Raw genomic sequence first — 14,628 nt, forward strand, 5'->3', positions numbered from 1 at the left:
TGGGAGAGCATTCCTATTTCTAAACTTGAGAAACTGGTCTCCTCGGTCCCCAGACGTCTGTTGAGTATTGTAAGAAGAAGGGGAGATGCCACACAGTGGTGAAAATGGCCTTGTCCCAACTTTTGGGGGATTTGTTGACACCATGAAATTCTGATTCAACATATTTTTCCCTTAAAATGGTACATTTTCTCAGTTTAAACTTTTGTTCCGTGATTTATGTTCTATTCTGAATAAAATATTAGAAGTTGGCACCTCCACATCATTGCATTCAGTTTTTATTCACGATTTGTATAGTATCCCAACTTTTTTGGAATCCGGTTTGTACATCAAAGGAGACGTCACTGGATGTAAGAGGTATGTGGTGCTGTATTAGGCTAACTTCACATTTGCCGGCCCCATTAACTATAATAGGGTTCGGCAGAGATCAACAATTTGGCAAAAATGCTGAGAATCAGTGGGAAACAAACCCTGCACACTGCAGTTTGTGTCCGGTCGATTCCTTGTATTTTCTGCCGGATTAGGTGGCCGGATTGTAGTGCCGCAGATGTGGAATTAGCCTTACCCTGTATGTTTTGTATTGCTGTATGTAATGTTAGGAGGGAATCGGTTAGGTTGAGAATTTGGCATGGGGGGTAGGGGGTGCCCAGGCACATTCTTTGCACAGGGGCCCTCTGCTGTCTGTGTCCACCTCTTCACCATGTGTCAAGTGACCTACTGACATGATGCATGAGGAACGCATCAGTGCTGCAGCCAGTCATTGGATGCAGTGGGCACGTGAGGTTGACGCAGGGAGCCAGAGAGCTGCGGTGGTGACGGGTGAGCAAAGGAGCCGGAACTCAGCCCCTCGGGGTGACCAACCCCTTTAATAAAGAGCCCTAAATATTTGGGGTATGTTTACTTATAAAAATAAAAGTAGAAGTGTCTCGAGAAGGCAAAGACAAGGATTCAGTACAGCCTCTACTTGAAGTATGTCCTTCAAACACCTTCATGTACAAATGTTCTTCTTTCCTTCAAAAACCTGGAAAGCTTGGCAGTTTCCAAGTGAGACTGAATCAGTTTACTTTAGAAGCTAAACATCTAGCACAGCTATTGGCTTGTTTTTTCCAATCTTGTGAACAAAAAAACAGAATAGTAAAGTGTATGCAGTAGAAATCAGTGAATTTCTTGAATCAATTCTATCCAAATCAAAAGTTTTATTAAAGGCAGAGAGAAAGAAAGAATGCCCCCATATTACATTTTTTCCTCTGGTGGTAGCCTCAAATTGTTCAATCAGTGCTTTTTCATACTATGAAATTCCCCTGGTGGTAGCCTAAAACTGTTCAATCATTGTTTTTTTTTAATAATAAGATTTTCCCGTGGTGGTAGCCTTAAACAGTTCAATCAGTTCTTTTTCAGAATAAGACTTTACCCTGGTGGAAGCCTCGAACTGTTCAATCAGTGCTTTTTCATAAAATAAAGCTAATTTGCATACCTTTGGGTTTCTGGGAAAGATATTCAAATTAGCTTTTCTTCCAAAAAGAAAAGAACACTAAGCCTACCTGATGGCAATAGAAGTAATATATGCTAAATTGCATATATTTTCCCCAGAAACGCAGAGCAGCATTGGCTGAACTACAATACTCCTCCTGTATACTAGGTTAACTACCTTATAAGAAAGAACACCCCAAGACCTTGAGAAAGACCACTCAATTTTATCTTGAGACACTAAATTTTCTTTTCCTTCAGAGAAGCATAATATGGGGACATTCAATACTCTTGTCCTTTTGAAAGAACTGACTTGCATGTCTCTTTTCCAGTAGAGTATTACCCATGGTTCTCTCTCTATTTTTGTTGGGGGAAATTTGGGACGAATTCCGAATTGGTAGAATCGTTTTTTTCATCTCTACTATGCACAAACATGAATTTTGTAATTTAAAGGTTATGCTTCAAATAGATAATTGGCTTTTAGTTATATATACCAACGTAGTGAGCTTTTGATATGCCTGCAATATCCTTGACCCATTTATTTTGTGATTTAAAGTATGGAGGATCAACATATAACCTGGGTATAGTCCCTCTCTCATAGAAAAATTCTGTATACTGTAGCATAAAATACCATTCCAGATACCCTCCTGCCTCTGTTTTCCCCAACCATTCCCCCTTTTCCTGTTCTACCCCATAGTTATTTTTTCTGGTAAATATTAAAGAAAACTATACCACATATATAGTATAATATGCCAAGCTCCACACAGTATATAGTATATAACATCCCACAGTATACGGTCTATAGTATAACACCCCACAGCATGTACAGTAGTATATAACACATCAAAGTATGCTGTATATAGTATAACACCCCACAGTATACATTAAATAGTACCCCTCAGTATACAGTATATAACACCCTACAGTATGCAGTATATAGTATATGACACCCCACAGTATTCATTACATAGTATTACATCCCACAGTATATAGTATATAACAGCCCTCAGTATACAGTAAATAGTGTCCAACAGTATGCATTATATAGTAAAACACCCCACAATATGTAGTATATGGTATATAACACCCCACAGTATTCAGTACATAGTATAACACCCCACAATATACAGTATATAATATAACACCCCACAGTATACAGTATCTGACAATATGCAGTACATAGTATAATGCCTCACATTATACAGTACCTCACAGTATAGAGCATATCATATAACACCCCACAGTATACAGTACCCCACAGTATGCAGTATACAATATAACACACTCTATCACCTTCTCCTGAGGTAATCTCCACATGAAACTAAACCAAACTTCTCCTGCAGCAAGACTCCTCTGTGATGTTGGTAGGAGAAAGGATCTGTGATGACATCATCACCATGTAACCAGTAACATCCATATGTGACTGGTCACATGACGATGATGTCATCACAGGTTCTTTCTCCTACCAGCATCCAGCACCTAAAGTCAAATGAGGCAGCAGTGCAAGGAATCCAATACCATGGGCTTATCCTCAATTGAGTATTTATTATCCCTTATAACGGCATTAATAATAATTTTGACTTTCTTGATACAGAGCTAAAATTGTATTATACTGTATTAAATATTTCAAAATGCAGCCAACCAGAGATTAGCTCATCCAACAAAGGCCAAACTAGGGGCTTTCAACTCCAAAATAGAAGGTTCTTAGCAGGCTTCCTTCACAATGATATCTACATGCCTTAATCATTGATGAATATTATTCGGTTAAGACAAACCCCTCAACAGTGAACAAATGCATTGGTTATAATTATTTTTTCGTCAACTTCTATACCTTAATGTGGATATTCTATAAAGCTAATTTGTTAGAAAAAAATGTTCTACCTTCTCTTTAACCCATAAGTATCATAACTGTTTCTGACATCAATTAATAAGCTATTCCATTTATAACTGTGATATTGGACTCACCAAATCCAAATGCCTTGGATCCTCCAATACTTTGAGATGCTTGTACACTAGTAGATGTGTATAACCCCGTCACTAAAAGGCCATCAAAGTAGGTACTTGTTGAAATAGTCACTGTAAAGAAATGATATGTATTTATTACATACAACATAGTACATGTAGTATAGATAGCAATGTACATAATCTTTTTATACCTATGGCTATAAATATAACAAGTGTGCATCCACTACAACTATTGTTTTTACTGTAAGAACAGGGAGGCTACCAAACCCTCTGCCCCACACTGTTGTGATGGTTGATTTTATAGCCACTGAGGAAGGAGTCTGGTACTCCGAAACGAGTCTTACCTGTTGGAGGATCAAATAATTGGGGAGACACAAGCACCCACAGTCTATTGCATACAAGAGAAGTGGAAACATTTAAAGGGGTTGTCCCACGAAAAAATATTCTACAGTTTTCAAACCAGCACCTGGATCTGAATACTTTTGTAATTGCATGTAATTAAAGATTTAGCATAGCCACTGAGCTATTCAATAAAATGTATCTGTATTGCGCCATCTGCTGTTTTTTTTCTTTTCTTATTTCTTTGACCTGCTTACTGAGAAGGCCGCACATGCTCAATTTCATCCTTCAGCTGCCTTCTGAGCTGAGACACGCCCCCTGAGCTGCAGCAGAAAAGACACTCCCTTTGAGATGTCAGCTCGATATAAATGTAGTAGAGTAATGAATGGGGAGATCTCTGGATCCATGTGAGGTACAGGGCTGGTTCTAGCTTTGTTAGAAAGAAGTTGTCATGTACTATAAGATGTCTGATTTTCATTATTTACATTAATCATGGGATAACCCCTTTAATATCTCAGAGACAAACACGTGCTGACGGCACGCAGAGGAAGCATGCCAAGTGAGCGGCTGGCAACAGACCTCACAAGCCAGCACACATCAGCGCAGCTCGAAACCGACTCCTGTAATTTATTTACACAGTATGTATTCCTCATAATTGAGACGAGTGCTGAACTGTCGATGTATTACTGAACAGCTCCTGTGATCCACTTACTAGTTGCATTATGTATGCCTCATAATTGAGATGAATGCTGAACTATCTATATATTACCGAACGACTGGATTTAAAGGGAGTCTGTCACCACAATTTGCCATTATACACTGCTTGCATAGCACTCTAGCATAACTATGCATGAGTCAAATAGTACCTTTGTTCTTTTTTTTTTCTGTTCACCAGAGGCAAAAACACAGTTTTATTCATATGTAAATGAGGGCTCGCAAGTGCCCAGTGGTGGCATTCGTGCTGTAAGTGCCCAGGCCGCTCTGCCTTCTTCTCAGATAACTCCTCCCCAACCTGTTGCTAATGAATGGCAGGAAAAGTCTAAGGGCTGTTTCACACGAGCCATTGTCGTGCGTGGAATCCGCAGCATGAATGATAGCCAAGCCGTGCTCCAGACAGCAGAGACACGGAGCATTAACATGATTGATAATGCTCTGTGCTTCTCTGTGATCTTTTTACTAAAAAATCACGGTGACAACTTTATCTCACTGTGATTTTGTAGTAAAAAGATCACAGAGAGGAACAGAGCATTATGAATCATGTTAATGCTCTGTGTCTCTGCTGTCCGGAGCGGGGCTTGGCTGTCATTCACGCTGCGGATTACCCACAGGGCATCCGCTCGTGTGAAGCAGCCCTAAGGCATATTGGTACACAATGGACTTGTCTTAGACCATTCTTTTGTGCCATTAGATGACAGGTATAATAGTTTAAAAAAAATAGTAAGGAAAAATTGTGAAAATTTAATATTTTTCCTTTCTTATCAATTTTATTACAAAAGGTTTCAAGACAAAACATTTCTTAAACCATTACCATACGTTTGTACTGTGAAAATGGACTTCAAAAGGCTACAGCGCATTTTGGAAGCCTATTTTTTTTTTTATTACTGGTTGTATGGCACTGTACTGCCAGTACAGATGTTGGATAATGCTAAAACATTACAAGACCCTTCAAACTGACTTTTTTTTGTTGTCCCCCTAAGGTATTAATTTTGGGGAAATTTGGACATTTTAAGCATTTGGATGTTTTTTTCAAAAAATTTTTATAAATAAAAAAATCTGCATGCCTTTGTATATTTTACGCAGGGCCCCTTCCCTGCTATACTAAATATAGCTATAACAAATACCTAGATTTAAAACATTTTTCAAGCAAGCAAAGAGGGAAAAAATGTGTATGTTTGTATATTGTACACACAAAAATTCCACTATACTATTTTTTTTTTCTCCAGGTGTCTGGGGTTGCTATGGGGGCCAAGTTCTCACCGTCGGTAATAAATATATTTATGTTGTGATGGGAAAAACATTATTTGTTTTCTGAGAAAAATCCTTTCACTCACTGTATTAAGTGGTATGGTCGTTATATTGACGACTTGATGGTGTGGCAGGGTATAGCATCCGACATACCCGTTTTTGAGGAGTATCTAAATGGATGTGTTGTCTCAATTTCATTAATCATGCAGAGTGACCCTTCATCGATTGTTTTCTTAGATCTGTGTTTAAAGGCCTATAGTGAAATGGCCAGTGTTCTAACATATACACACAGGAAAGAGTTAGCAGGTAACACAATACTTTTGGCAACTTCTTGCCATCCTGCACATGTCATCAAAAATATCCCAAAGGGAGAGATCACTAGGGCTAGACGTAACTGCTCAAATGCCCCCCTGTTTTAACAGGAAGCAGAGAAGATTACAACAAGATTGCTGGCAAGATATTATACTGAGCAGAGTATTGAGAGAGCGAAGCGCTGTGCACTGACACAAGATAGGGTTTCTTTAGTATTTCCCTTAACAGTTAAACAAAGATCAAAAAATAAGATCAGCAATAGAAGAATGTGAACCGTGCAGTATTATGAAACAAAAAACACATCCCATTACCTTTGTTACAAGATTCAGTGAGGAATTTGGGGAGATCACCAATATCATACAGCGAATTATGACAGAGAGTGGGAAAATGTAGTATCGGCAAGTATTAAATGTGTAGCACGAAAAGCTCCTACCATTGGTCAGAGGGTCAGCCCGAGTTTATTTTTTGATCAAGGCAAGAAGACTAAAAAACCCACGTGGTTAAGATACAAGGGTTGTTACAAATGTGGCAGGAATAGATGCATATGCTGTCAATCAATCACCTCCACAGCTAATGGAGGTAGCTATACAATACAACATTATTTGAATTGCAATACAGATTTTGCTGTTTATTTCATGACTTGCAGGGAATGCCAGCTACAATATGTGGCCTGTACGACTAATCAAATTAAGGCTACTTTCACACTACCGTTCAGAGCGGGTCCGTCTGATGTCTGCACAGACGGATCCGTTCCTATAATGCAGACGTTTGTATCCGTTCAGAACGGATCCGTCTGCATTATAGTTTAAAAAAAATTCTAAGTCTGAAAGTAGCCTGAACGGATCCGTTCAGACTTTACATTGAAAGTCAATGGGGGACGGATCCGTTTGAAGATTGAGCCATATTGTGTCATCTTCAAACGGATCCGTCCCCATTGACTTACATTGTAAGTCTGGACGGATCCGCTTGCCTCCGCACGGCCAGGCGGACACCCGAACACTGCAAGCAGCGTTCAGGTGTCCGCCTGCTGAGCGGAGGCTGAACGCCGCCAGACTGATGCATTCTGAGCGGATCCGCGTCCACTCAGAATGCATTAGGGCTGGACGGATGCGTTCGGGGCCGCTTGTGAGCCCCTTCAAACGGAGCTCACAAGCGGAGCCCCGAACGCTAGTGAGAAAGTAGCCTAAGGTGAGAATCAGGAAACATTTATCTGATATCCCCCATTATACAACTAGGAATGTGTCAGCGGCTACATTACATTTTGCAACTGTCCATAAAGGAAACACGTCGGCATTTGTAGTACAGAGCATAGAAAGGGTGCGTGCCCCGATCAGAGGAGGTGATCACAGACAGAAATTATTGAACAGAGAAACTTATTGGATGCTCAAGTTAGGAACCTGTTTTCCAAGCAGTCTGAATAAGAAGCATGATTTAGTTCTCCAATACAGATAGCCTAAGGGGTCTTTTTATGTTTTGGAGAAGGAGTTTTTTTTTCTTTCCCTCTCGGTAGGTGTACAGGTGGGGTGGGGGATTTGATTAGGTGAAACCCAGCCCATCACTATAAGAGAAGGATTTCATTTTATTTTATTTCTAAGGTCTGAAACACACAGACAAAGTTTTGCATATGATGTCTGGATATTTTTATACAAGGAAATAAAACTTTTTTTATGAGAAGCTGGATTCTACTTTTTCTATTGGAATACTATACTATTTCCATACTATTTGCAGGCTGCAACCTTCAATACATTGGTTGTACTACCAACGAGTTGAGGGTTAGAATTAGGAAACATTTATCTGACATACCCCACTATAAAAGCAGGCATGTTTCTGTGACCAGTCTGCACTTCACGGTAGTCCATCAGGGCAATACCGCTCCTTTCTCAGTGCAGGGGGTGGAACGTGTGTCCTTACCGATCCGGGGAGGAGATCACAGGCGCAAACTTTTGAATCATGAATCCTTTTGGATTTATCAGCTTGATACTCGCACACCCAATGGTTGAATAAAAGACAAGACATAATGTTACATTATTTGGTGTTTATTTAACGGTCTTCTTGTGTTGTGTTTTTATTATTTTTGTTCTTTGCATGTGCATGTTGCTTTAAATCACAATTGCTTGTTATAAATAGCTTGAAATATAATCACACCCCATCCACGTATAATTGGTGGGTGGTTGTATTTAAACACCTGTCAAATCTGTTACCATTATGTCATGAGTAAGGGTCCGTGCGAGACCTGAAACGCGTAGACTTGGTGACTGCATGGATTTTATACTGATGGAATAATAAAGGCTATTTTATTTTTACTACAGAAGCTGGATTTTTCTTTTTCCCGTAGATGTACATACTGCATATCTTTTTTCAACTTTACCATATAACTATGGAACACTCAGTAACTGGGAATTCTTGACCAAATGCTAGACAGGATAACATTTACACAAATATTATCAATATATTATCAATATACTAATATTAAAAAACACCTGTACCATATAAGCCAGTAATAGCTGTGATGTTACATACTTTTGTGCCAAATAAGACAAAATTATGACAAAATTATTACTAAAGGTTCCTTCTTGACTAACCAGAAAAATTATAATTACCTGTACATGTTTTTAGGGAACAGGGCCCCTAAAGCAAGTTACCATATGAAGAATTGAGTGAATATGACAAATGAACCATTACTCACTCACCAGATACATTCCCCACAGTTCTAGCTTTTCGGTATAGGTTCTCACTGATGTGCCTGTCTACCCATGTGACCTCAGCAGTGTACAGCTCAAGACGGCTGAGGCCACTGATTTGCTGCAGCAGTTACGTGAGTAGACTGCCACGTCACCGCTGCAGCCATGCAAACAAACACTGGCGAAGAGCACTGGAACAGCAACACTGGAGCCACTGGGGGTTGAACCCCATAGGATTTTCTGTTTTTGCTTTTCTCTCCCTTTTTGGTGCCACAATTTTTTCAATTTTTTTTATTCACATAACCATATTAGGGTTTATTTGTTGTGAGGCAAGTTGTAATTATTAATATTGAGAAGGAAAGTTAATGTACTTTCATGTTTATTAAAGGGGGTTTTCAAAGACTTTAAAGGGTTTCTATCACTTCGTTTCACATAATTAGCTGTCAAACACTAGCGATCCGCTAGTGTCTGCTCTGCCAAACCATCCTAATATAATTGCTTTTGGGGCAGCCGTTTTGCTAAAAAAAGAACTTTTATTAATATGCTAATGAGCCTCTAGGTGCTATGGGGGCGTCATTAGCACCTAGAGGCTCCGTCTACCTTCACAAACTGCCGCCGCCCAGCGCGTCCCTCCAGCCCGCCCATCTCCTCCTAAATGCGATCCTCCCTGTGAGCGCCTGTATTCGGCGCATGCGCAGTGAATGTCTGACCGCTTCCCTGCTCAGACATCTCCTGTTCCTCGGAGCACTATGACGTCATCGCGCAGGCGCAGTGGAGATGTCTGAGCAGGGAAGCGGTCAGACATTCACTGCGCATGAGCCGAATACATACGCTTGTGAAGGTAGACGGAGCCTCTAGGTGCTAATTACGCCCCCATAGCACCTAGAGGCTCATTAGCATATTAATAAAAGTTATTTTTTTAGCAAAACGGCTGCCCCAAAAGCAATTATATTAGGATGGTTTGGCAGAGCAGACACTAGCGGATCGCTAGTGTCTGACAGCTAATTATGTGAAGCGAAGTGATAGAAACCCTTTAATACTATCATCAGTATCTGATCGGTGGGGGTCCAACACGCAGATCAGCTGTTTGAGAAGGCAGCAGCGCCATGGCCTTTTCTCAGCTTTCCCTAGGCCAGTGATGACACGTTCATCAGTCACGTGGCCTAAGCGTAGCTCAGCCCCATAGAAGTGAATGGGGCTGAGTGCACTACCAAATATAGCCGCTATATAATGTATGGTGCTGTGGAAGAAGGTTGCAGCGCTCACAGGAGTGGTGGTGCTTTCTCAAACAGCTGATCAGAGGGATCCTGGGAGTCTGACCCCCACCAATCAGATACTGATGACCTATCCAGTTGTAAAATCTTGGAAAACCTTTTCAAGTCTTGGGGTACACAGAGAAGGTTAAAAACATGTTTGCTTTTGCGTTTCAAGTGATAAACCACCCTAAATCATAGCACACAATTAGTGATGTCCCGATACCATTTTTTTAAGACTGAGTACGAGTACCGATACTTTTATTTAAGTACTCATCAATACCAATTACCGATACTAATTTTAACAATAAAATACACACACATGTATTTTCTGACCACTGACCAACCAAAAGGCCCAAAAACAGAACTATAACATTCCAAGGAGACATTATACTGTATGGGGGCCACAAAGAGACGTTATACTGTATGGGGGCAGCCACAAGGAGACGTTATACTGTATGGGGGCAGCCACAAGGAGACGTTATACTGTATGGGGGCCACAAAGAGACGTTATACGGTATGGGGGCAGCCACAAGGAGACGTTATACTGTATGGGGGCAGCCACAAGGAGACGTTATACTGTATGGGGGCAGCCACAAGGAGACGTTATACTGTATGGGGCAGCCACAAGGGGACGTTATACTGTATGGGGCAACCACAAGGAGACATTATACTGTATGGGAGCAGCCACAAGGAGACGTTATACTGTATGGGGGCAGCCACAAGGAGACGTTATACTGTATGGGGGCAGCCACAAGGAGACGTTATACTGTATGGGGGCAGCCACAAGGAGACGTTATACTGTATGGGGGCAGCCACAAGGAGACGTTATACTGTATGGGGGCAGCCACAAGGAGACGTTATACTGTATGGGGCGGCCACAAGGAGACGTTATACGGTATGGGGGCAGCCACAAGGAGACGTTATACGGTATGGGGACAGCCACAAGGAGACGTTATACGGTATGGGGGCAGCCACAAGGAGACGTTATACGGTATGGGGGCAGCCACAAGGAGACGTTATACTGTATGGGGGCAGCCACAAGGTGACGTTATACTGTATGGGGTCAGCCACAAGGAGACGTTATACTGTATGGGGGCAGCCACAAGGTGACGTTATACTGTATGGGGTCAGCCACAAGGAGACGTTATACTGTATCAGGGCCACAAGGAGACGCTACTGTAAGGAGTCAGGACAACAATTTTTGAAGCCCCTCCCTCCTCAGTACAATAGTCTTGTGGCCATCATACAGTAATGTATATTTCTTCTTGCCCTAATGCCTGCTTTTAGAGATCAATGTGCAGCTTGCAGGCAGGAAGGGAAGGACCAGGGCCATAGAAGACAGACACTATCACCTTTAGAGGGACTCGCTCCTGGCAAACACAGCTCTGCTGCAGTGAATGCAGTGGAGCAGACTGTGATGTAATTACAATGTATAGTTATTGCAGGGACTCAGAGAATCGTCTGAGAGTTTATTAGTTAAAAGAATCGAATGAGTCAGAGACTGTGTCACCGAGTCCCTGCCAGGCTTCCTGCTCTGCTACATGCACCTGTACACACACAGCTCCACTACATGCTATGCTAATAATGCCCCCCCTTCCCCCGGACGGACTTACAGGGAGCCGCAGAGCAGGAAGCCTGGCAGGGACTCGGTGACACAGTCTCTGACTCATTCGATTCTTTTAACTAATAAACTCTCAGACGATTCTCTGAGTCCCTGCACGACTCCCCCTGTGCTGTGAGTCAGTGCTGGTTGCCTCTGATTGGTTGGAGGGCGGGGAGGGGCGGGGCTAGCTTCCACTGTAGGCTCCTATTACACTGCCTGCTGCTGCCTCTGAAGCTGTAATTGCTGTGCGAGATGCAGGGGCAGGCCGCGGACGGACACAGACACATTTAGAGGCGGCGCACAGGTATCGGCAGTGGTATCGGGGACATTTGCACGAGTACATGTACTCGTGCAAATGTCCGGTATCGGTCCCGATACCGATACTTGTATCGGGACATCCCTACACACAATAAAAGTAAAGTGCTTAAATACACAGGCATTACAGGAAGCATGTACAAAGGGCAAATAGAAAGCCTGGAATGAATCAATAGGAATGGCAACATCACATTGAAATTGGATATAGCAAAATACATATCGTTTAGGGATCAATAGAACAATATCAATACAGACATATACATATATAAGTACTAGAAGTACTAATTTTATGCCACAGGCTGCTTTCAATTAGGAGATACATATTACTGAGTTTGCTGTTACTCTTATTGGAGGCTTAAATGCACATAGAAGTAACAAGTATATGTGTAGGCTCTGCTCTTCTAACTGTAGATGCCTACTGGCACAGAGTTAGGTATTAAATAGAGTAGGTTCCTGCCTGGACTGAAGACACCTTGCTGTGGGAGGTGGGCACAAATGTGTTTTGATCAAAATATATTTTCTAAGAACCTCAGATTTATTTATCATATCAAAATGGGTATTAATTCATATATAACCTTTATTTATTATCCAGACATATGATTATAGTATGCATATTTCTGGCTCAGATTGCGGCGCAACGGTTTTAAAAAAGTGAGCGTGGTGTGGGCGGGGAAGGGGACGGTTCGGCAGCCCCGTCTCATTCATCATTTTCTACGACTGTTGTAGGCATAGAAAATGGTCTACATGTAAGACAGCTTGGAAGCTGTCTTACACTTAGACTGGCGCTGGATGACCTGAAGTTATAGAGACTAGAGAGGCCTGCAAAACCTGTTGAAGCCCTTAGATTTCACTGTCCAAAGTATTCTTTGCAAAGTCTGACTATGTCAACCTTTTTAGTGATTTGGCTGATTACAATGGGAGAAAAAGGAAACGCTGTTATAACAGACAGTAGGTGTGGGCCTACTGTGCCAACTAACCAGTTTGTCTTCGGGCTAAACCTAAGGGCTTTGTCCTGGTGGTTCACTGATATTCACCCTTTACCCTTATACAGGGATCTGGACTTCATCGCAGGGAACCAACCAGGCAGCTACCTCCTGGAGTAGTCCTGATGTAGTTGACTTCTGACCCATGGGGGTCAGAGACACTGGTGTGAAGCACCAAGGAATCAGGCAGAAGACATAATCAGAATACAATCTGGGCAAGCTGAGTACATATGTATTCCAGATAACAATTCCACAGTTGAGGCAGGCTGAGTACGTGCGTCATGCAGATAGCAATTCCTAGTTCCGGGCAGGCAGCAAGGAAAAGAATCAGTCAGGCAAAGTATGATACGCAGGTAGTCAGACGACAGATCACACCTTATCTGGTTACCAAAGACTAGACAACCTCAACGCTCCGGCGAGGAGGGGGATCCAAAGCCCAGCTAAATGGAAAGGTTGGTCAGTTCCTTAATCAGCAGCTGGGTTGGGAACACTAGGAAAGGATTAACTTTTGCAGTGCTGAAAGATAGTTCACTAAGCACTAGTCCCAATTCCCACAGGGAGAGTAGAGTGACGTCCAAGACTGCGTGGGACAGCAAGACAGCGGCGGGCATTGACTGCCGGTATGACAGATGTGACTGCTGAATGAAGGGAAGAGGTGCTGTTCTGACTAGTGAATGAAGGCAAAAAGCCCTGCTTTAACTACTGGAGAAAGGTAAGTCTTACTGTGACTACTAATGAAGATTTGCACTGCTGTGACTACTGGGAGTTTGGTAGAGGTTCTTTTGTGACAACTGGGGTGAGGCAATGATGGGAGTGCTGGGACTTTTTGCTACTAGGAGCAGGGCCTCTAGTTGTAATATGCTTTCCTTACATACGGAAGCTTATTACCCCAACAGATATAATTTAAAGAGAATCTGTTTCCAGGATCAACCCCAACCATATTAAACCAGGCATACTGCTTGGTAAGGTAATCCTGCTTATTAAAATTATACCTAACTTGTGAAAATCACTTGTGGATTACCAAGAAGAAAGACCTTTATTATTCATGCAAATGAGGAGCTAGGCCCACCCTAAGTGCACTAAAGCTCTCATGTGCATTAATAATAATAGCAGCAGCAGCAGCAGCAGCACAGGTGCACTTTTTGCTACCCCATAGAAATGATTGGGTCTAAGTTTGATCAACCAAAAATTTGGATTGGACATAGTCGGAAAATACTGTCGTGTGCATGAGGCCTTAGTCAGCAGGATCAAACCTACCAGCCAGTATGCCTGGTTTAATAGGTTGATCCTGCTGACAGGTACTTTTTAAAGTGAATTTCTGAGCTGATTAAACCCCTTTCAGAATGCAGCTTGCAATCAGATGACTGACCGGCTGCCGAAATCCCTGGTTATACCCGAAAGCTGCATGTGACCACCGGAATTCACACTATTAAGATTAAGAAGGTTATCCCATGATTAATGTAAAAAATTAAAATCATACATAATCTACCACATGAGAACCTCTTTCTAACAAAGCTAGAACCAGCCCTGTCTCTCACATGGGTCCAGAGATCTCCCCATTCATTGCTCCAATTGCTCTGCTACATTTATTCCAAGCTGTCAGCTTAGGGAGGGGTGTTTTTTCTCAGAGGGTGTGTCCTGTCTGCTGCAGCTAGTGTCAGTTGAAGGATGGAACTGAGCATGTGCTTCCATCTGAGTGAGCAGGATTGAGAAATCAGATAAAGAGCAAACAGCAGGTGGTGCTA

The 14,628-nt window shown here is 42.0% G+C and overlaps 1 protein-coding gene across 2 annotated transcripts in view; it reads right to left on the bottom strand.

Moving 5' to 3' along the window:
- The window catches only part of RELN (reelin), an 841,105-nt gene that overhangs the window by 761,751 nt on the left and 64,726 nt on the right, over window positions 1-14,628 (bottom strand). For both annotated transcript variants that reach the window (XM_040412563.1, XM_040412554.1), the window contains exon 2: window positions 3,430-3,540. In XM_040412563.1, coding sequence (XP_040268497.1) covers window positions 3,430-3,540 — 111 coding nt within the window. The remainder of the gene's footprint in view (window positions 1-3,429; window positions 3,541-14,628) is intronic.

Source organism: Bufo bufo, chromosome 1 (genome assembly GCF_905171765.1).
Source record: "Bufo bufo chromosome 1, aBufBuf1.1, whole genome shotgun sequence".
In the NCBI taxonomy this organism is placed as follows: Eukaryota; Metazoa; Chordata; class Amphibia; order Anura; family Bufonidae; genus Bufo; species Bufo bufo.